The sequence below is a fragment of the Chlamydotis macqueenii genome, chromosome 8, assembly GCF_036417535.1.
Source record: "Chlamydotis macqueenii isolate bChlMac1 chromosome 8, bChlMac1.mat, whole genome shotgun sequence".
NCBI lineage: Eukaryota > Metazoa > Chordata > Aves > Otidiformes > Otididae > Chlamydotis > Chlamydotis macqueenii.
The window spans coordinates 31,316,177-31,340,096 of NC_141563.1; the positions used below are offsets into that span (position 1 = coordinate 31,316,177).

A 23,920-nucleotide genomic window follows, 5' to 3' on the forward strand; every position below is an offset into this window, starting at 1 on the left:
ACCATCAACGCTGCACATAAGCAGTAAATACCATCTTAACAGCTTTTTTGGATCTCATAAACTAAGTCGGGTCAGGCTTCACTTTTTGCTTGCAGGCCTGTAAAAAAAGCCCAAAAGCCACAGGAGATGGGGCTGCTGGGTCAGCGAGGGACACCCTTCCTTGTTGGTCACCGGTAAGCAAACGGTCCGGCACGTTGTCGGGGCTGTGGGGCATTGCAAAGCTGTAGAAATTGTCTTCTGAATGAGACTGTTTGCTGCCACTAACGTTTCCTTGGTTTATTTCACAAAATACGCTGGCCAGGTTTCAGTTTGAATACAGTAATGCATTTCAGCTGGACAGAATATTTAAATTAGACCAATAGCTATTGCCCTTTCTCACTTAAAAAGACTTAAGTAACACATCAAATGGAAGATTGTTTGTTTTTTTTTTTTTTTTTTTTTTTTTTTAATCCTATATGCAGAATGGTTACCCCGTTCCAACAATAAAGTCCCTCCCTGTGTATCGACGTAGAGTGCAGTAATCCCACGTGTGTTTGTTCACTGATGACCTTACGCTTTGCGTGCCACGGGCCAAATCCTCACCAGTGATGCAGCTGCCCGCTGCTACTCAAGCAGCGCAAGTGGGTTTGTAAGGCTGGAGATCTAAAAATGTGCTAAAACTTCCAGCTAGCATATGGTCAGCAGAATAAGCTTTATGAAAGTTTTTTTCAGCCCTGCCTTCACTCCTGCCTCTACCTGTAGATTGTGTTGCAGGAAACAGGGTTTGGCCAAGAACGTTTGTGCTTCTGCTGTTTTTCCACCAGTTGGCCATTGAAAACCCAGCAGAGATCAAACCAGAATTGCTGATGGAGAACGATTTTGTCCAAAAATTTCTTTTAGCACTTTTAAAGCTTTTGTTTTCTTATAATCTTAAACTTCCATGTGAGCCTGACAGTGTCTGCAGATGTTTATAATAGCTTCAACAGAACGAGGCTTGGATTTAATGAGCGTTATCTTCTGTATTTTATTTAAATTAGCTTTGAGTTAAATATGACAAGCATTATTGCTAGCTGTTCCACTGCATCATAGATCATGTTAGTTTGGGTAACAGCCCTGTTCGGTACGGTGTTGGAAATTGCATATTAACAAGGGTGTGAATTGGGCTGCTTTCTGGTGTCTGTGAGCAAGAGGATTTATGGATAGTTAAACATATGCTGGTGGAGCTGTTTTCTGCAGATAATGTACAATTTTTGCAAGATGCTGGTCAAGCTTTGCCCCTGCTACTCCTACAGGGAGCCTCTTTTGGTCCACTGAGAGCTAAGGCTCACAAAGATATTTCACAATTCTAGATTATTTATGGCAAACTTGCGCCTGTTATTCCTGTACCGACAGATCTTTAGTTGTTTTTCTGATGTTTATTCTCCTGATTTGTTTAGAGATCAGTCCTATATCCCTTTCAGCCTTTGTTTTTCTAGGCTAACACTTCTATTTTTATTTTGTTTGTTAGTGGATATGATATGCAAGCAACTTGGTTTTCCTGAAAAACAAAATCTGTCTCATCCACAGTCAGTGAAACTAAAACAAAACAAAAAAAAAAAGAGAGAGGAAAAGGTTAAAGCAGGGGATATTTTAAGTGGTTGAGGGATCATTGACTGCTCAGCATCTTGCAGTGAGTTTTGTCGAGATGACTGCTAATGGAAGTCATAAACAGTGTTTACTTTAAGTCTGCTGAACACTGAGCTCAGAAGTCCAAGGGGCAGGCACCTTTTCATGCGCTGCTAGCTGTTATCCTCTCACATTGGGGTAAACCATTCCATAATGTGCTGAAGACCTCACCAGCAGCGTGGCGTTACGTGAAATGATACAAAAAAAAAAATCCTTACAGACCAGGCCTGTAAGTTATTTCCAGGCTAATTTCTGTACAAAGTTTGAGTGGAGCAAATAATTTTTCTTTAAGCTAATCTTCTAGTCTGAAATGGCTCCGTAGGGTGCTTGCTGTATGGCTTTCAGCAGATTTTGTTTGATGAACACTGGAGTAATTTTTGCCAAAGTTCATGGAGAAAGCCGTGCCCGGCCCTTTTGTGCCTGCAAGGAAGCATCTAGAGCCGTCCATCTCCCAAAACGATCGGTTAGTTTCCATTTCTGCAGTATGATTCAAAACAACAAATCAAAGAAATTATTTGCTGCAGTAATTTCCGTTTGTGTCTTTACTGCAGTGGAGATCTGCCTTGCAGGAAAGGAGGCATCCCAAATAAACACAGGGATTCAGACTCCTCTTGTCACCTTGCCTGTTTGGCTCAGAGATGACTCAGCAAATCTCCGTGTCCCCAGGGAAGGACCTTCCCTGACTTCACTTACCTGCGGCGGTGTGTGAGGAGACAAAGTGGGTTTAGTCCTGTAGGCCCTCGGCCCTGGGGAGCAGCACTAAACACGTCTGCTTCCCGGCCTGCCCTGCTGCTCCCACCGCCTCTCAGAGGTGCGTGGGAGAGGTGGCCTTTTGGGGACTCTACAGTGAGCTAAAAACTCTAGAAAGGTAACTAAAATATTTCTGTAGTCATTGAGTGATGGTCTTTCTGCTTACGGAGTTGAAGTCCAACCAAGAAGCTGCTTTACTTTTTGAGGCTATCTAGCTGTTAGTTACCTCTGTAGCTGCACCCTAGTGACTCCCGAGGTAACAAAGTGTATTCTAGACTAAATGTTATAAATTAAACCTAAAGAAGGTTCACAGGTTTTTCTTGATAGCTGTTTTGCTGTGGCTGTGTCTATTTTTTGACATGATAGCATACCAAATAGCTCCAGATTTACTGCCTCGGAGCTCAGTGTTACTCCGTTGTGGTGTTTTGTCGTGACTGTGTGTGTATAAACTGGCAAAACTTATTTTGGCGATCATGTGGGTTGTAGCAGCGCATGGTTATTCCACCCCAAACTTCTGCGATAAGTATTTATTTGTAGCTTCACAAAGCCTGAAAGAGTGTCGGTAGCGTAAGTTAATGCCATTTAGGCTTTCATTTCTGGTTCTGAGGGGCATGGAAAGCAGCGTGTACCTCCCGATGGCAGAGTTATGCTTTGGTGCCAGGCCTGAGCCATTTCCTTGTGCCCAGGTGTCTAAACCGGAGTATTTGAAAGTCACGGGTAACGCTCTTGGGAAATTAGTGCTTTTAAATTTGTGCGGATAATCTTTGTATTTCTATGTGATCTTCTCAGCTCCGGCCCTAAAACTGCCTCCTGTCCATCACCGTGTTAGGTGTTCAGGGTTTCTGGTGTGCTTCACACAACATGGAAGACCCCTGGTTGCCTCTGGATGAGCTGCGGCTGCAGATCTGCAGGCTTTGCAGCTGCTTTCATGCGGGTGTGCCGGGGTGAAATGGGGCTTTGTCTTCCAACCAGCCAGTCCATATTCGGAAAAATGACCTCTCTGTTTTCATGTCCCTCCTCTCAAACAGTTTTCTGTTCTTCTGAGGTTTTGTAGCGGCCTGAGTCTTGATTCAGGCAAGTACTTAAGTAGGTGCTCAAGTGCTGTGTCCCTGGTAGTGTTTGAAATCCTTACTGGGTGTGCTGCTGGGGTATAGTGGGGACGTTTGTAGATTTTACTGTCTGATGCTTCCAGTCAGCAGGATGAGTCTGTTGCGGAAACATTAAGTTTTCCTTCAGAAACCCAATTTCAGTGCAAAGCTCTTGCTGCCTTCCATGAGAGCGGGTGTAAGCAGGGCAGTGGCCTGACGAAATAGAGGTTTTTCTTCGTTCGATCAAGGCTGAACAAGGGGAGATGGGAGCCGTGGCAGCTGTAGAGGCTGGGCCAGGCTCTGCACTCCCCACCTGCCCCCCTCACCCTTGCAGAGCCTTGGACCTGCTTCAGTTCCCGCTAAACACCACCTACTCTGAAAGTACCTGTGCCGAAATGAACACAAGTGTTCTTGGTGTAAAACCAGCACAGGCAAGATCCAAGGAAGAGTATTTAAAAAAAAAAAAAAAAAAACCCCAACAAAACCATAGGCTGAAAATGCTGATTAGACAGGTGGTGGTTTATCCAGTCAGTGATGAGTGTCGTACCTTACTGGTCTGTGAAGCCGAATGTTTGTGGCTTGTCCTTGTTCCTCAGCAACTGGCTGTGTGTTTCATACACAGCAGTTAAATGAATGTGTGTTTTCTGATGAGAGGTTAAAGAAATGACCAGATGCTCGTTGAACTGTCCCTGTGCATTTAAAAATTTAAAATAAGTAGGGGAAAACATGTTCTGGAAATATTTTGCTTGTATAACCAACTCCTGAGAGAGCTATTTATGATTTTTCTACCTGTTCTTGGCACAGGCATTTTTTCTGTTAGGAGAGGTTTGACAGTTGCATGAGATCACACTTGGATTGGTGCCCTGTGAGCTGAAAACGCAGAGTCACTGCTTGCGAGGACAAGACTTCACTGGGAAAAATAGAAACATTGCCCTTGTGTTCACTGCTAATACTGCATTGGAAAGTGGAGCTTCGTCAGGCTTTGGTGTGCCTTAATATTCATACAGTCGTTCCTTGCTTTAGGTTGTACACAGCTTTAAAAAAACCCAACAGATTCAGTAATAATGGTTTAATGCCCGAGACATTCCTTTAAGGTTAATAAATGACTGGCTGAGATGAGCAGAGAGCCTGAATCGATGCCTCTGGCTGTTGACAGCTGCTGCTCATTAGCTCAGAGTTGAAATAATTAATGTTATTATCAAATGATGCTAAACAAACAGCCAGATTGCATTTTTTGCCCAGCAGTTCAGGGTGCTGTCAGTACTCCCTGGTTCGACCCCCATTTCCAGCTTCCAGATGTGGAGGAAATGGCAGAAATCCCCCCAGAACCTGGCGGAAGGGAGGAGCCGTTGGCTGGATGGTGGGGACACTGGTGACACCCGGGACAGCAGCGCACAGACTCGTACTGCGTTTGAGGTGCCCTCCTGTATGGCAGGTGTGTTACGTATCCTTCACGTACGTGAGGCTTCAGCTGTCCGTGGCTCTCTAGCAGGCTCGTGCAGAAACATGCTTAAAAAAAGCTCTGGTTAAGCTGTTGGAAAACGCAGCATTGATCACGTCCTTTAATTGGCCTCAGGAAGCCTCCTGGCTGCCTCTGTGCAGTCTGCTCCCCTGCTGCTGTGCCTAGGCCCGGGCTTCAAGTCGCATACCTGGATCCTAGGGGCGTCCGCTCCGTGGTAGAAATTCCGATGCGGTTAAAAAAATAAAAAAGCCTGTGGATCTGAGCCTACCATCGAACTGCCAAGGTGTGGCAGCTTCCTGTTTGAGCAAGCTTTCGTAATTCAGGATGGCTTTGTTAAAAAGGCAATTAAAATATTTCGAATTGAGTACAAAGTTATGATCAAGTTAAGTATAACACAGATTTCCGGAGTTCTGAAACAAGCCCTGCTGTGGTGGGCTGCTGTGCTGACGCAGTCTCAAAGCAGGTGCCCCACACCAGCAGTCGTTCAGGTTTCCTTGCTCTGTGGTTACGCAGACCCAGCTCTTCACCAGCCCCATCTGCCTTTTGAAGCTCTCCTGCAAAAGGATGTGAACTGTCACCACATTTCTTCCCCAGGCATTTCTACTTCGTAGAACAATCTGTTTTCTCTCCTTTCTCTATGGTTTGGCAGAGGCTTGCACTGTGTTAACGTCCTGCTCTCTGGAGTCCCTCTTTGCTGAGAAGCCCGATGGAGAGTCCTCCATCAGATTTCTGCTTGGCTTGTCTTGCTGGGGGGAGCCTGTTGCTAGCCCACCTTCGTGGGCCAGCACAGCTTGGCTGCCTGCTCTGCCCCATCAGCCCTTCTTCACCGGCTCCCTGGTCAAGGGGAAGGTTCCTGTCCAGGTTTGCAGGAGCTTTCTCCTGTGTTGCCTCTTCTGTCTGTTTTGGTTGGGTAACAGACTGTATATCTATAAAAGGAATGACTGTGTCCTCTTCTAGACCTTTTTTTTTTTTTTTTTTTTTGTGCTTGCTTACAACCGGTTGGTTACAGAGAAGTATTTTGTGTGGTTGGGTGGGACAATACATCAGGGGTGGACAATCAGAGATAGCTGCTGTTTGTTTTTGTTATCTGTTACCTCTTATCTGAGGCTGAATTGACACCTCCTGGAAGACCTTACAGGGGGGTGATGTTCTTGTTCCAACTGGGGCTATTGTGTCCAAGCCCTGCTGTAGGAACTTGGTCTATGAGGACCTGCACTCCATACAATGGTTTTGGATGGGTTTTGAAGCTTGTTTTAGGCGAGGCTGTTGAATTGCTTGAAGCTTGTTTTAGGCGAGGCTGTTGAATTGCGCTCTGGGTAGCTCTCTTTGCCGCCGGGGGATGCCTACCCTGTTGTTGAACAGTAACACCGTATGCTGAGCCTAGAGATTAGATCATCTATCACTTGATTTCATCGATCCTTTAATATCCTTACTTGCTATATACTTTTTCTAAAATGCATTCCTAGTTATGCATAATATTTCTCTGCTACATGTTATAATGTTCCTCCTAGTTCATCCTAGTACACATAAGTATACGTACACACATCTTCTGCTTACACGTGGAAGTACAGCCTGTATTTATCCTTCAGCAGTCTTCCCCTGATGGGTTGCTCGTGTCTTCGGCTTATGTGCATTTTTGTGTTTACTCCCTGTTTTGGCCCTTCGTCCCCAGCTTTTCCTCTAGACTAAATAGGGCCCATTTCTGTCATTTTGCTACCTTGTTCTTGAAGTACTCAGAAGGGCAGTTTTGTTCTTAGAATTGCCTACAAGCCGACCTAATTCTTGCCAAAAGGTACATTTTAGCACTCTTGCTATTTTTTAAGTGTTTGGAGTCAGGATTTCACAATTGGCTTGGGTCCCTGACAGGGGCACCCCTCCATTTTCCTCTTGGCTGTTCCCAACTTTTTGCTACAGATATTGCGCAGTTAGTGGTAACGGCTTGTTTGCTCTTTGTGAGGCGAAGAGTCGGTTGGATTAGTGCCCTCACAGCGACTAGAGCCAGCGCAGGGGAAGCAGCAGGACCCGTGGTTCAGAGGCCAGCTGGAGTCAGTTGCACCCTAATCCCCAAATTCCCTGGACTGGCACCAGGAGGTGAGCAGGGGCTTTGCTGTGTCTGGGGGCTCTGTAGCTAGTTCGGAGTTAACACACACAGTTCCCTAGCTGTTACGCTGCCCGCCTGGGTCACCTGTACGCCTGTACTCTTCGTAGGGTGCCTGCCTCTTCAGTAATCCATATTGAGCCCTTCACGTAAGGGACTTGCAGGGACTTGTCCGAGTGATGCAACGCTTTGGGGGTTATAAGATGGTAGACTGTGGCCAAGCTCATGTCTCAGGAGGCAGAAGTGCATGTGAGCTTAAGGTTTTTTTTTTTTTTGCTTGCTGTACCCTGAGGTGAGTCAAAGCCTACGAGTGAGTGGTTTGGGTGGGTGTGCATGAAGGACGGTGTCCGGGACAAATCACACCTGTCTGAGGTCAGGGGACGAGCCGGGCAGGTTGTGAGCAAACCTGTTTGCCGCACTGCATGCGGGACCTGGCATAGCGAGAGTCCAGGCTGCCTGCAGACTTTGTGTTACCCAGGATGATCAAGACTAGCACTTCTAGCTGTTAGCCCTTTGATTTATACTGTAAACAAGTTGCACTGATTGATGTTTACCCTTTCCAGAGAGTAAATACAGGTCTGGAGGAAGTGTGAACGATTCTCCTATTTCTGTGTGGGCTGTTAGTGTTCTGTCAGCTTTTCCATTGTAGCTCCAGATTGCTCCCCCCATCCATCCCCACCTTGTGCTTGAATGCAGCCTCCAAAAAACATGTTAACTGGATTTGTTTGCTTGTGGTGTTCTTTTTATTTTTGCTTCCTGCTAGCCAGCAGTTCCACAGCAGTAAATGAATGGGACTCAGTAGGTTCACTCTGTACCTTTCAGCAGAGGAGACAGGCTGAGAGATTTATGTTTCCAGCCTCTTGCACTACGTGACCATTTACTTCTTACCAAAACTTCACGTTCTTATTTGTTGTTAAATCTACTCCTCGTTTCTCCAGCAGCCATCTTGCTTGAACCATAAGTGCTGTGTTTAACATAGCCATAGCGCTGTAATAACTGCCTGTGCTTGCCAGGCGTAAGAAGGGGTTTCTGCAAAGATAACCACTTGGCGTAAGTAGGAGGAACATCTACCAGTAATGCAGATGTTGTGGTTTGCTGATGGAGTAGGATGATCTGCGTACATGTGTTGTTCTGCCACCAGCTGCAGAAGTGACTGCTGGTCCCTTCTGCTAGATTTTCTCCTTACCCAGCTGCTTTGCTTTGTAGTCCTTGGGGTGTACAAGTCCCAGGAGGCTGCATTTTGTGCATGAGTGTCCTTAATTTTCAGGGGCAACTGTTCTTTCCTGCCTTTGCTCACTGCAGCAATTTGACAGAAAAGCAGGAGTTTTTGTAAATTGTTCATGGATCTTTTCCCTCCCTATATAAAAATAACCTATTAAAATAAACATACTAGGAGCTTTAATTAGAGGACTTTGTTATCTTGCAGAAATTGTGGCCTGATGATGCTCTTGGTGGGGCTGTCTGGAGAGATGGAGTCAGTTCTCTGTTGAGCAATTTGATGGTCTGGGATGCATTGGTGTGAATGTTATCCACTTTCCTGAAGAAATCCACACCCTAATGTTCGATGGGGTCACTGGGGAAAGGAACAAGGACAGTTAAAACTGGCATGAGGCTGGTGAACAAGAACTCGGTTAGTGGAACCGTACCCGAGGATATGGTCCTCGAGCCAGAGAAACCTGCTGCGCAGACTGGAAATGTAAAAACTGTCTGGTTCTGTCAGGAGATTGTGCTTCCAGGGATTAATTACTGCTTTTTAATTACTACTTTTCCCCTACAACTCCTTCTTGATAATCTTGTGTATTTAGGTTTGCATTGATGGTTAATCAGATTCCAGAGCAGGTGACTCTACGGAGCAGCAGGTGACTTCCATCTGCCGGGTAAGGTTGGGCTTGCACTGGCCAAGCTGCAAAGGGTGCTGCCAGCTATTCACCTTGGCAGTAGGTTTTGTGTGACAGCACAGGTAAGAAGCTTGAAAACAAAGTCCCTTTCTCTAATAGCCCCTGTCACTGTCTAGGAAAGCAGCAGGCAGGATGTTTGTAACTTCTCTCTTTCTCTCTCTGCCCCAGCCCTATTTTCAGTAGCAAAGCTGAGCTCAGGGGACAGGTGATACTTTCAGAGTCAGCAGCCAGGGCTCTCTTTCTTTCAGGGTTGCTTGTCTTTTCCAGCTCTTCCAATACATTTATTTTTCAGTAATTTCAATGGAATAATTGTGAAAAATGCAAGGACAATTTTACAGTTTTAGTAATAGCGTAAGCGAGGCTACAGCATCACTTGTAGAACCTCTGTGGCTTTCACCAAAAACCACCTCCCTCTGAAATGACATGTGGCTCGAACCAGGTGTTGCTTCCTAGTTGGTGTTAGCAGCGGGAGCAACGCCGTGGAGATTCTGCAGGTTACTCTCCTCTGTGGCAGACCGTTTCCATTGTTACATGAATTACTGACCATACCTACAATGCCTAATTCTTCCCTGAAGAGCACGCTGGTGGGAAGCATGTACGAACCTGAGTGCGTCCCGGGTGCAGGGGGAGCCGTGCTGGGTTTTGGAGCGCTGCTCTCCTACTTGCTGTGGACCAGTAAAATGCTAGTGCGCGCATTTATGTACACGATCATTGTGATACTTATAAAACTTCAAAGGAAAAAATGAGATGTGAAATTTTTTCATGCTGGTGTTCACGCTTCTCACCTAAACAAAAGGTATCTGTCTTTGGCATGTTTGAAAACTTGGTAAAGGATCAGTTAGTTGCGCTGAATACAGTGTTAATTGAATGTTTAATCTCTTTTCTGACTGTATTACCGTGAAGTGACTGGGGTCTGCTGGACAAACCTGTGCTTCAGATTCCAGTGTGTGCCAGAACGGCTCCTCTGGTGCACGCGTCGGTGTCTGATCTGGTTGTCTGTCCCAGGTGTCCCCTCCAAGTGGGAGAGGTGAGAGGAGGGGATTTTTCTTTCAAAAGAACTTTTTAGCCTAAGCCTTCAGCTGTTCCAGTTATTTATACTGACTCGCCACCTGGAAACAGGAACATAAAAGGCTGGGTAACTATTTCATTACACGGTATTTTATAGCAACTGGTGTTCAGCTTTATAAATGAACTGTTCTCTCCTGCATGGCAGGAAAAGGTTTTTATAGTTGTCAGGCTGCTCGTAATATTCTAAGGATTATTGAAGTAAGCTGTAGTTGTCGTATAGTGCACACTATAATGGTGAGTGGTTTTACAGTAATACGTCTTGGGGGAGGATATTATTTCAGAATGTATATTCACATACTGATGGAGCTTGAGTCTTTTCGCCCAGATCAGAATGGCTTTCACAGAAAAGGCCCCTGGACCGCCATCCCAGTGAGCTCCTTGTGAGTCATAAAGTAGCGAGAAGAGAAAATTTCATAAAATTCAGTGGGGATATTGCAAAAAACCCAAAAAGCAGGGTTGTTTTTTTTCCTCACCTCCTGACTTGACATCTATAAACTGAAGTTGTTCTTGTCTAAGTTAGTGATTTAGGCTTCCTGCTAAGCATCTCACCTTAAAGGTGCGAGAACTGGGCAGCAGCAAGGCTGAAGGAGTTGTACAGAGATGCTGAGCACTGTAACAGGCAGCGATGGTGCCAGGCTGTCAGAGCTGCAGGAGGGCCAGGCCACTTTTCAGCTCGGTGTCGGGGGGGCTGGTGAGCGGTAAAGCGTATGTGGCCCTGCTGCAGCTGTATGGGAACCAGCGCAGCTGCTGTCGGACAACGCGTTTCACGACAGACATCTGCATATCGAAGGGATTTCAAAAAAGAGCCGTGGGAACGGCTAGGGAAATCCAAATTGAACTGCTGTATTTGCGTTAATTAATTAGGCAGCGACCATGAGGAGCGTAAGGGCTGTACCTACTGGTATTTGAAAAAAATGTAAAAAAGACTTTGGGTAAGCATAGCTAGGAAGATGTTTGTCTCCTTTGTCAGACGAATTAACAGATGTCCTGTTGATCTGGTGTTAAAATGCAAATAAATATCCCAGAGTGAGAGAGACGGAGAGCATTGGATTAGAGGAGGAAGAAAATTTAGAGATGGAAATCAGAGCAAAGCAGCTCAACAGTGGAAAGCAGGTGGCTGTAGACAGGATCTCAGGGACAGTGGTGGAGCTTTAACCTCTGGACCTGTTAGATGTTCTGAATTACTCATCTCACCTTTTACCTTCCTGAAAGGATAATTTGTGCATGTTGGTGCAATTATTAAAAACAACAAACAAACAAAAGCCCTGATAACGTAGCACTGATACATGGTGTAGCGGGATCTTAAAATAATCTTTATCCAGGGATTAAGAGTTTCTGATCTACCACTGACCTGTTTTCAGAGTATTACAAATTCATTGCACTTGAAAAAAAAAAAACCAAGATGAAAATGCTGTAAAACAAGAGAAAAGCAGATTTACAGCAGCATAAGTAACCAAGATAAGTGGCATTGATGAGAAGACTTCAAACTAAAAATCGTGCTTGATGAACTGTCCTTTTTCGAAGTGAGAACCCAAAGCATGCTTGGAAATCTGCATGCAGAAACAGTGTCTGGGCTTTTTAAGCCATGTGTGAAAATGTTTATTTTCATTACAGTGAGAAATGCAGACCTCCAGATGCCCTCTATGATTTTCTTTTCTTTTCTTTTTTTTTTTTTTCTTCCTTGCTGCCCTCAAGGAGGAGGAGCCAGGCTGAGATAGAGACACAAACCCTGCTGTAGCCCTCAAGTCTAAATTAATGTTGCTGTTTAAGGGCTAAATAAACATTAGGAACAAATTATTTCTGTGCAGAGGAAGCCAGGGAAACTTGTGCTGACATCACCTACTTTGTGAACAAGAAAAAAGTTGTGTATCTCCAGGACTGCGGCCATCTGAGATGTTTCGTCATTACTAAATTTATATGGGGAAAAAATAATTGATTAAAGCAATTTAAGTGCCAGAAAGTTATTTTTATTTCATTGCCTGACACTAATATGTGGTTTTGATTACTTATTTTGCCTTTTTTTAGGTTGTTTTTGTTTTGTTTTGTTTTTTATAGAGGAATAGTTAACATGAAATTTCGTCTTAGTTTGAAATGCCTGACATCAAATGATAAATAACATAAACTTTGGCTAGAAGTTCAGTATTTCGTAATTTTGTCTGCAAGAACATTTTCCATGGTAGATAAGGGAAAAGTGAGACATGAGCAATAAATTCATGCTTGTCTTTGCAGTAAAATAATAATTACTTGGGTAATACAATCTTTTACATATACATACGTGTCAGGGTTCCTCTAGCTACAAGTGCAAACTGACTGAAGTCTGGAACACTCACGTTGTTACCCTTGAATATCCGCGCTGGAGTGAGTGGGACCTTGCCTGAACATGGGTTGATAAAAGCAGCCATTACAAAATTTGCGGCGGGGCGATAAACCCGCACAGGCAGAGCTGTGCTCCGTCCTTACAGGCGGCTTGAAATTACTGTTGGATGAGCTTAACTGCCAGAAACTGCAGAGAATCGGTAGCGGAGAAGCCAGAGGGTGCGGGTGTGGCGTGCAGGGCCGGCCTGGGTGCGTGCCAGCGGGGCTGCCAGGGGCTGCAGGAGCCCAGCTCGACTGCTGGGGGGTGGTCAGGGTCTGGTTGCAGGAGTGCTTCATGCAGGTTGTTCCATCTTTTTTGACGCCTCTGGGAATCAGAGTGTCACCTCAGCAAACTGAGTCACAGGAACCTGGGGTCTCATATTCTCATGAATAAATATTTTAAAATTAATTTTCAGAATTGTACAGGTATAAACACGCCTTTTCTTTTTATCTGTTGTGGGGAGGGGACTGGTTTGGAAAGGTCATTGTTGGTGTATCCTGTAGGACACACCAGCTCTGCAATTGAACTCTGCAACGTGTGTGGCTGTGTTCTTCCGTTTTACTGGTGTGTCTGTATCCAGTGGGCTCCTAGCTCCCTTTGGGCAGGCTTTTAATAGCAGTCGGGACGCGAGATTGAAGTGCCACCAGACAGCGCGTTAAGGAACTGCGCTGGATCATGGGTACTGAGCGGTCACCTGGTTTTATTTACAGTAGCACAATTTATGCATTTTTCACAACAGCTTGGCAGCCGCACCAACCCCAATTATTTTATATTCACAAGTATGACGACGTCATAGTGAAAGCACCATTTTCACCCAGAGTTACTGATCTGCCAAGGGATTCTTGTCTAGTATGTGAAATTGTAGAAGCCCACAGCTGGGAACAATAAATTCCTGTCTTAATTGGTTATGTCAGACATGTAGCGCAGGGTGGGGAGGGAACCTGAGACAGGACCCAAAGGAGGAGCGTTTCCGTACAGCGCTGGTGGGCAGGAAAGCATTTGTGTATTTGGCATGGGAAGGGGGCCTGGGGGGTCCGTCAGGCCCCAGTTCTTCAGGTCTCTGTGGGTAGGATGACACCCATGGGAGAGGGGCACGGCAGTAACGCGGAAACGCATTCCCAAGTACAAAGCCCCTGAGCGGTTGCTCGCCCTGTGAGAGGCTGGCACAAGGCGATGAGGATTTGTTCTTGTTTGGTGTATTACAGGCTTAAGAGTTGTGTTAATTTACTGTCCAAAACGTAACCTCAGCGGTCGTCAGTTGGGTAGCGTGACTGGTTTCTCATTTCAGAGTTGTCCAAACGTGATGGTTTTAACTCACAAGAGAACTGCAGTTTCCTCCTGCTCTATAATTTCTGCTGAGATGATCGGTTTGCTGTTCTGCTGTAGGCATTATCAGTTGTCACTGTTACTTTCAGACATTTTGAGAGTTTCTTGGATCTCTTTTTCTCCTCCTGTTTTTACCGTGTATTTCTGCATTATCGTTTGCAGTCATGTCTTTGCCAAGGGGAGCTGGACCAAATACAGTAGCCTCCCCTCTGCCCTTACTAGCACCAGCCTGGGCCCTGCCTGTGGTTACCCTGCTCCTCTTTTTTTTCTAAGACTGGAAGGAAGGGTGCATCTCTCTGCAAATTCTAAATGTTCTGTACGTCTTTGTAACAAATAAAGGAGCTAGCAGTAATGCCTTCTGCTATTGATTTAATAATCTGTCCAAAGTAGTATAGCAAAGCCATGGGGAGGAAAGAAGTTACTGATAGTTTGTAGTGTTAAGTTCTTGAAACATAAAACCAGGATTAGGCTCTGCCTTGAGCTGCTGTGTCCAGCACAGAGGGTCTGCAGCGTTTGGGAGGGGAAAAATGGTGTTATTTTGCTGGCACCAAAGGCTGCAGGACCGCTTCACGAATACTGTTGTATCTGACAGATCATCCCTAGCTTCAGCTGGTGCTTCTCCCTGTCCAAACAAGGATTAGAGAATACTTCAGATAATTTAAACCATTAAAAGGCAGCTGATCTAGAAGAAATCTGTGATTCTGTGAAATACAGTCAGGAAATTAATCAAACTTGCAGAACCACTGACATCTTGTCTTTCAAACCTTCTCATAATTCCTCAGAGTTCTGCTAGGAAATCAGAGGAGGAAATCCTAGTGTAGCTAAATTAGGAGAAGGCTGTGAATTTTACCCCACAGCTGAATTGCAAGTGGTAGGCACTGCGTTACAGGAAGAATTACCAGGCAGACTTGTATTTTTGATGAGTGTTTCTCGTAACCAAGGACTTCTTCTGCTGGGCACCAGCTGGGGAGAGGCTGTGCGCTCCTCCGGCTGCTTTCTCCTGGCCTTCCCGGAGTCCTGTCTGTGTGCACTGGCTGTGCTTCCTGGCAGTGAAAGCAGAATCGCTTTATCGGGTTTTGCAAGCGCCGTATTACATGTGTTAACCCCCTATCTGGACTTAGCCAGGTGCTGGTGTCAGTTGAACGCTGAGGACTGCACCAGACTGTTGCCAGAGCAGCCCGAAAGGCGAAGAGGGAACAGGAGAGGGGACGGCAGCTGTGGTCCTGCTGCTAGAAATCCCCGGAGGTGCCCACAGTGGTCCGTGCTCTGTGCGGACACGCACGTTTCGCAAGGTGGTTGCTCTGTCACAGGCACTGAAAGCCCACACCTTCCCCGTATCGACGACAAGAGGGGGAGTTTGCAGTGGGAACTTTGTCAGGCGTGTGCTGCATCAGCGCTTCCCGCAGTGCAGCTGCACGCGTTCCTGCAGTCTGCTTGTTTTGCAGCAGCGTCCTCTGAAACATCAACTTTTGCATTTTTAGAACAGATGAATCAATGGTATTGTGTCTCTGCACCAGGTTTATTTTCAGAACACATCTATAAGTTGATCATCCCCCCTTCCCCCCCGCTGTTTAAGAGGTACCAATAAAACAGGCCTAGTGCAAGAAATCGTCTCCCTGTTAACAGCAGATTTATGGCTACTGGCCTGTAGTGTCCTAATAGTATCTCCTGCTCAACATTGGTATTTACGTCCAAAAAAGTGCTTTAAAAGCAAGTAAAATAAGTACCATGTGAATATAAATGTTAGTGATAATACCTGATTTAAATCTTGTTAATATTCAGAAGAAGCTTCCGAGAATGTGGCAGAGGAAGGACTGTGTAATACCTGCACGTTGCCTATCTTTTGCTTGGGAAATCCGTACTTTAAACGCACAGCAGTGGAAGTCCAGCTTGGGAGAACTTGTAAAATCATAACGTATGAGAACAAATGTAAAACTGAGATTACTGAAGCTGTTCTTCTTATTCTTCAGGTGATGCTTTTTTAAACACACGCTTGTGTGGCCCAGAACAGTTGACATAAACTTAGTTATTACAGAACCAATAAAACCTTCCTCTTTAAGGTCCTCATCTTTCCTAAATGTAAAAAAAAAAAAGTCTCCTTTTGTTCCAAATACTGAGGGCTCTTCCTCTGCCATTACGTTGTTCAATTCAGTGTCTTACCCGTTCACCAGGTGCCCGGAAGGTTTATTTGCCTGCTGTCATGTGGAGTTTGTTGTACGTGTATTTCATGTATGAATGATTCCTGGAGATAAAAAGCTTTTACAGAGAACAACCACAAACAGCTTCTTGCTCAAGACACTGGCCTCAATTTTTAAAATCTCATTCTTAATAGAATTATAGGCCCAAGCCTGCAAAGTGGGAGTGGGAGATCACACAGGCATTTGTATGGCTAAGAGAGGAAAACTTCAATACATTGCCTGTACCCTGCTACGAAATGCTAGGAAAGCCTCTGATTTTTTTTTTTTTTAAACTGTAATATTTTAACTTTAGGAGCAGGTGCCTGTTCCTGTGTATCACCCGACGCCTAGCCAGACTCGGCTAGCAACACAGCTGACAGAAGAGGAACAGATCAGAATAGCGCAGCGGATAGGCCTTATTCAGCATCTACCTAAAGGAGTCTATGATCCTGGAAGAGACGGCTCCGAGAAGAAGATCAGAGAGTGAGTTTCAGAAACCGAACTGAACTGATGTGGCTGTTGCATTGGTTTATGCTATTGCCCTGGGAACCCTGCTCTTGCTCTGTTTTTGCCTTATTTTCAGAGACTGCAATTTAATGTAGCTTTCTGAAAATAATGACCGTGCAGAAGGCGCCTTCCTTTATCCTCGCCTGTTTTCCTGTTACAGGTGAAACTTACTCTCCCAGCCCACATAATTCATGCCCTTACTGTTTTACTGTTGTTTTTTTTTTCCTCTTTATCCTTTCTTCACGGGGAAATAATTTCATGTTACTCCTCACCTTTATGGCTCCCTTTTACCACTTCTAATTTTCTGCGCTCTGCTGAGCTGCCCTCGCTATGCTTACCGAAGGCTTCCTGCCCTCGCTGACGATGTAACTATGGGCACATAGTACAAGGGGAACACCAAAAAAATCAAGTGCTTGGTGGAGCCAGCACTGACAGAGCTCAGAGCTCCTCACAGTATCTAGAAGGGCTAAAAGTCTGTTTGATTCAAACAAATGCAGGAGTAGATATTGCACTACTTGTCATTTTCAGTGTGATAACAGCAGCTTAAATATTTTTGTGTGTATGTTTGTTTTTTCTTCCCCAGATGTGTCATTTGTATGATGGACTTTGTTTATGGGGACCCTATCCGATTTCTGCCGTGCATGCACATTTACCACCTGGACTGTATAGATGACTGGTTGATGAGATCCTTTACCTGTCCATCCTGCATGGAGCCAGTGGATGCAGCACTGCTTTCATCGTATGAGACTAACTGAGCCAGGGTTTCTCCACCGAACCTTCGAGGAGACCATCCACTTCAATGGGTTTGATCCTTTTGTCTTTCAGCCCAAAGAGCCAGGAATTAGGAATTAAGATCATGCACAAAGTATACATTTCCTAATAAATAAATAAAAAAATATTCCTGAATGGCTGCAAATATTGGAAGAAACATAGTATTTTAGAGACTATAGAAAAAGTAGGTTGTTACTTTTAATGTAAAGCCTTGACCCACCATTGTCTTTTAATGTTTGTTCTTACACCCATATATAGGAATTGTGTAAAGTGTTACAGCAACTGTAAATGTTTAAACTGTGTGTATCCAATTTTATTAGCAGCAAGAGAAGAGTATTTTTTTCCTAAATAAAGTAACCAGTTTCGTTCTGATTCTTTTCACAAGTCCTGGCATTTGGGTCAAGGCTTTATTGAAATCTACATTTTATAACACTGGCACAAAGAAATAGTTTTAAGCTTGTTTGCACAGTTCTTTTTCTTTTCTTTTTCCTTTTTTTTTTCCATTGGAGATGGAATTCATTGCCTTAGGTCTTTTTTAATAGTGTATTGTTATTGTTGGGCTGGCTCTATGCTTGAAAACCAGTTTATTTATAACCTGTTAAAAGTGCTATATTTTGTTTGCAGTTAGGAATATGCAGACTTCAAAGTGATCTCCTAGCTTGTAAGCAAACTGAGATGCATTATCCCTTTTCTACAAGTGATGCGGAATATGAAGATACGAAACAAGTCCTGCAGTGAAATTATGGTTTCGTGTGTTTAGTAACTTGCTTCGGTTTTGGTGAAACAACAGTCCTGTCACCTTTAGCTCCATCAGGTTAAAAGTGGGCCAGAGGGACGATAAATAGTTATGCTGCCGTGACTGAAAACAAAAAAATTTTGGAACTAATGTAGTGCTAGCATTGATAACTTATTCTACTTTTTTTTTCTCCCTAAAAATGGTTGTCTTGGATCACAGCAAATGGATACTGCATCTCTCGTTCTTGTAGTTCTTAGGTTCTCAGAAGTTAAGAATAAACATACTGTATCTCAGTCTCCTGTATTAAATGTATCTCTTAAGCCCTGCTGGCTGACACATCAGTCCACAGATATGAAATCAGAAATGAGAAAAAAAAAAAGTTTTGTTCTGCACATGACCACAAAGTTGATATCAGCACAGACTGTCATACTCACAGTTGAGGGGGAAAACAGTACAGCTGTAGCCAGAATGACACAATTAGCTAATTTCTGTAGCAAACAGGGTGTGCGTGTTAAGAAGTGGTCTAGCAAAGATTGTAGCTGTAAAGACCTTTTATCCACTTAGCATGTTTTTCTTTTTTTTTTTTTTTCTCTTCCCCCTCTCCTTAACATACGCTGCTGTGATTCTTCAAACCCCAATACTGATACATGGAGAAGTCATGGTCTTGCAAAATGAGATGCAATCTCAAGTTAACTACAACAAATCAGGGACTGTTCTGCAGTGTTTTTAATACATAGTTTGAGTACTTGATACAACAAGTGGTGTTGGAAGACCCAAGTAGTTTGAAGACTTAGTGTTTTTACAACATAGAAGAATTGTGCATGTTCTGGTTAATTTTCGAAGGGCTGATCAGCAAAATGTAGAATGCATGTGTTGATTTCTTTATTCCTGCAGCTGACAGCAACCCCAAGTAGCAGTCAGAAGGAATTGGAAGCAGGCTGCAGTTCTAGATTCACTCCAATTGCTACACATTTACCCAGACACACTTTTTTTTGCTGAATTCATACATACCTGATTACATGGATCAAAATCTGGGACAAGGGACCTGAAGTTGTGCAATAGCATTGTTCCTTTTCATCATTCCATGTGTGTTCCTTTGTGTCCTGCTTTTTATCTTTTTGTTTTGGGGATTTGTTTCCTTCTTTTTAATTGGTAAAACAATATCCACATTAAGTATTCATTTCTTTATCCTGTTAAAACTGGCAAATGAACACTTTGAAAAAACAGTGTTGTCATGGTGGTATTAGTCTTTATTTATTACAAGACTTGATTAAGAAGGACTTTAAAGAAATATGAAGTTACCAATTCCTGAGCTGAATGCTTTTCTAGGCACTTTGTACAGTTGAACTTTTAACAGATACACTTAACAGGCTAAGGGAAAAAAATTGCTTTTATTAAAATACATGTTAAGTAGCAAAAAGGTGTGAAGGGCTAAAACGAGAGTTGATTACAGAAAAAGATTCCAAAAAGTTCAAATTTTAGCTTAAAGACATATATGTAAATATAACAAATAAATCAAATGCTTTTTCAAGTTTAGAGTGCAGTGCTGTTCTGGATGATTTCTAATGGAAAAAAGTAATTGATCTGAATCTAACGCAAAACAAGGTGTAACCTGAATTTTAGCTACAGTTGTGAAACCAGATCTGTCTCTTAATGCCACCATCTGTAAGATGAAGATAATATTTGCCTCCTGTCTAAGAGGTCTCTAATAAATTACTTACACTTCAAACATATTAGACAGACTGTGCATTTCCAGCACAGCTGTTCCCTAACTGGAGTCCGCTGCAGCTCGGTGAGGGGAGGGGGCTGGCTCTTACTCACTGGGAGCAGTTTGGCCATAGCCCTTCTTGTGCCAGGGCTGCATGTTTCAGGGTGGACAGGACTACAGTAAAGTGTCTGCAGAGCAATTTGAATTAAAAAAAAAAAAAAAATTCTCACATCTACTGTAAGTAACTAAGTTTGTAGGTGCATCAACAGTAATAATAATAATAAAAAAAATGTTGCTTTAAAGCATTTCAAAGGGGCTATGCACTATAACATTCAGTCCACCACCACCATTTGTACTTCAGAACCATAACTGGCAAAAAAACCCCAGGTACAGACTCAGAAAGTCCTGAGCAGATCATCAGCCTCAGTCCTCTACAATTTCAGGCAACACCACAAGAGATTGAAAGTCCACAGCACCCTAGTCACTGCCAGGTGCCACAGCAGCTCACAGCAACCTGCTCTCCCATGTAAAGCCTAAGCTGCCACAGAAACAGCGCAGGTACGGACCAAGGGCATGGCCACCATCCATGATGCTTGCACAGCAGGGACATTGTGAAATTGTTAGGTTACATTTGCAGATTACAGTAGGGTATGGATTTTGTCTTATACAGCAAAATTCCCACAAATATGAGGTGAAAGAGATACAATGACAAGTACTGAATATTCAATTTTTTAAAGACCTTTATGCTTAAAAATTCTTGCATGCTACTGGAATTACCACTTAATCATTTTATGTCTAAGGAAGATAATCCTCATTACTTGTTGCCAGTTCATTATGTAAATCTGAGAGAGAATCATAAAATTTGTACATAAACAAAAAAGCCCAGAAAATGTCTTTGTGAAGAGCTAGTGTGGTAGAAAGGCTTTAACCACATAAGGTTTTAAAAGTTCCTACTGTCTTTCTTGCAGCTTCCCAGGGCTGAAAGCAATTAGGCATTTGAAAGGCTGACAGTCCTCTCTTCGCAGGGGTAGGAGCATACGTTTCTAGGCGAAGGGGTTATGAAATACCTGAACTTACTTCAGTTGCCACAGTTTCAAGACTTTGACATTTCCTGTCCTTGTGCAATCGTGGTGAAGACGAAAATTCTGAGTCAGACTGTCAGTTAAATAAATAACAAGATGGCTGAAACCAAATATTCAGGGCCTCTCATCAGTTAAACCCTGGATTAAAATGGACTTGGAAACAAAGTAGATGCTAGTCAGTTATAAATACAGTTTATTACAGACACCACATTTTTAATAAAAACATACATGCTAACTGATAACCCATTAAAAACATGAATAAAATCTGTCCAGAAGAACTCTTCTTGACTTAATACCCAGAATAAAAATTAGCTTCAAGGATTAACTTTCCCTTTTATATAGCATTCAACTTTGAAGAATATAATTTATGCTAACCATCCTTTGCAGATTACCTTGCATTTAAACCTGTTCTGGGATAAGAGTTAGGGGCTTTGGAATTCCTGGTATGAAAGGCAAAGTTAATGCCTTGTGATAAAAAGCACAGTCCAAACATACTCTGCAAAAGCATCTTTTTTGATTTACGCAGAAGAAATAACTATATTTGCATGCTAGTGACTGATTTTTTTCAATATCCACTCTGCAGAGACAGCTAAGTAAAAGCTGCAGAGAGGAATCTATACTGAAAAAAAAGTTGTGAAACTGCCAGTGGATGTTTCTAGCAGCACAGGGGTTTGTACTTCCTCAGCAAAAGGGGACCAACCATACTCCAAACGAACAAAAACCCCCAAACCTCTGTCCTCTCAGTTGGAAAACAAGTAGAAATAACTTCATAAACCTATTCTTTGCTGCACCAACTCCTAGAAAATATTTGTCTTTCTACAAGGCAACCCTGCACACAACAGTAAGTGCTCATTCACTGCACGAATTACACATATCCTGTCTGTCCACACCATTTTTCCCAGACACAGCCTGCCCTGCTTTTGCTCACGAGAGGCACATTTGCCAAGGTTCTCACTGCATAAAGGCAAACTTTCACCTTTTTAGCATCTTTTTCCCCACCCTTCTGCCACATGAGTGGTAACTGCCTGTCTAATCAGGAATTCACGCTGGGTGAGCAGATTGAGGGAGACAGACAAGGCAGAAATTCAAGGGGAAAAAGATGAATCACTCCAAAAGTGTTTTCTGAGCAGGACGGAGCCGTCCCAGGTGCTGTGCCACTGACGCAGGGCTCTGCTCTTCCAGAGTAAAAACTGTCTGATGCCCTTGAACTCCTCAGCCTAAAATTGCTTTCTGGTCAGGTGACCTCACTGAAGGGCTCTCACTAGATACCTATTTAAAGATTTTTTTTTTCTTTGTAGAAGGCTATATACTGCAAACTTATTTCCTGTATGATCCCACAGGAAACCACTGGTAAAGGCCCTTAACCTCCCTGCCTTTTCCTCAGCCATCAGCTGAAAAGGTGTCAAAGCTTTTGGTATCTCTTTTTAAGTGCTTAATTTAATGGTTCAAACAGTTCTAATTGGTTAACTTCAAAAAGCTTTGGCTACAGAGCAACTGAGCTCAGGGGCTGAGCAACCTGATCTGGTTGGAGATGTCCCTGCTCCTTGCAGGGGGGTTGGACTGGATGGGCTTTAAAGGTCCCTTCCAACACAAACCAGTCTACGATTCTGTGAATACCAAGAATTATTTGCATCAGCAATGTGCCCAGCATCATGGAAGGGAAACCGGACCCAGGTATCCATGAGCTGTAAGAGTGAAGGCCAATACCAAACCTGCAACTGGCCCTGCTGGTTGCTTCCAAAAAAACTTTGCAGCTGCCCAACAGAGGCTGTGTAACCTTGGCAGTGATGACAGCAGTACTGGGTACTGTACCCAAATGAAGATGACATTGAACATGATCCATATATGTTATCTTCTAGAGTTAAACAACATTGCTTCACCGCCCTAGAATGATTTACCGAGCCCTGCTAACCTTTGGAGAGAAAAGTTCTTATTTTGCATCTTCAGATAGTATCAGCAGAGACAATCCTCAGGCATCTCGCACCACCTTTACCAAAAGGTCGGCACCACACGCACAACCAAAACACCTGCTCATCCCAGACCTGCACCTGCGACACCATCAACACCCAGCACGGCCCCTGCGGCTCCAGCACTGCAGACAGATGCCTTGTGCAGCTCCAGCGCTGAGGAAGCTGTTCCTTACCTCCACATCTCGTGTGCTGCGAGATAAAGGGAACAGTGAGAGATGAAAACTGTCCAGAATATTGCAGCTTCTACTTATCTCCTCTTTCTCACCGCATCATTACGTTGCTTTTCAGCCACAGATCTGAAACTCTTACTACAGCACTTGACTAACACAAGATAAACATTTTTTTCTTTTTTTCTTTTTTTTTTTTGAGTTGAAGCAGCTCATAAAGAGAGTGTGTGTATGGGGGGTGGGGTGGTGAGTGCTCTGTTTTGTATTCTTTCTGTAAAATAGTCAAGGAGAGACAAAGCAAGCAGAATTGAACACAATACATAATTCTAAATAAACATTCTGCCTATGTTTAGCCAGAAACGAAAGTAAGTAGGTCCAGAGATTTAAAATACCCAGAAAATAATGGAACACAGCCTAGTCCTACACAAACATTGTGGAATTTAGAGCAAGCACCATGCAGAATTTTACCACAGTGCAATGCAGATATTTATTAGCTCTGTTGCTGTTCATAAATCTTGGAGACAGGGATTGACTGGGCATGTTTTTAAAAGAAAGTATTTGAATTTGTCTTTTTTTTAAACATCTGAAGTGAACCTAGATAGCATATTTAAAAGATACTTTATGATGACAAATAATTCAATTAAAATACTTGCCAATGCACGCTTTGTTTATAATCTATCACAAAAAGGTATTTGCAGAACATAATGAGAAAATCAGCAAGTTCATTTCTAGTCTGCTCGGGTTTTCTGATCGCGCTCATCAGTGACGTTTCCAACCATTAACCATTTTCCTGTACAGCTGGAAACAACATGACTCGCCTCTTTATCTTCTCCTCTTCCTCCCTGAGGGGGAACTGTGTGGAACGCATTGTTTTGGTCATTTCATATACATTTGCTTTGCTGCTGTGTTTTTAGGCTTGAGAAGACAAAGAAATGCATCTCGCAGGTGGAACCGGAGGAGGAAGCTGCTGTATTTAAACTCTTGGGAGTGCCTTTTGTGTTCTGGGACTGATCTAGGAAAGCCCTGCTTCACACAGGGGAGCATGACTTGATGCTTCTGTTGGGCCAGAGGCACACAAGCCGTCAAAGCCATCAGCCCATCATCTTTCAGCT

The 23,920-nt window shown here is 43.5% G+C and overlaps 1 protein-coding gene across 2 annotated transcripts in view; it reads left to right on the top strand.

The window, feature by feature from the left end:
• The window catches only part of RNF11 (ring finger protein 11), a 37,165-nt gene extending 13,697 nt beyond the window's left edge, over positions 1-23,468 (top strand). The window contains exons 2-4 of one of the 2 annotated variants that reach the window (XM_086753735.1): positions 16,181-16,350; positions 16,958-17,177; positions 20,558-23,468. In XM_086753735.1, coding sequence (XP_086609861.1) covers positions 16,181-16,350; positions 16,958-17,129 — 342 coding nt within the window. In that variant the 3' untranslated portion in view covers positions 17,130-17,177; positions 20,558-23,468. Of the gene's footprint in view, positions 1-16,180; positions 16,351-16,957; positions 17,178-18,775; positions 19,420-20,557 lie in introns of those variants that run through there. The other variant, XM_086753734.1, reaches the window with a different exon arrangement.
• Positions 23,469-23,920: the final 452 nt, after the last annotated feature.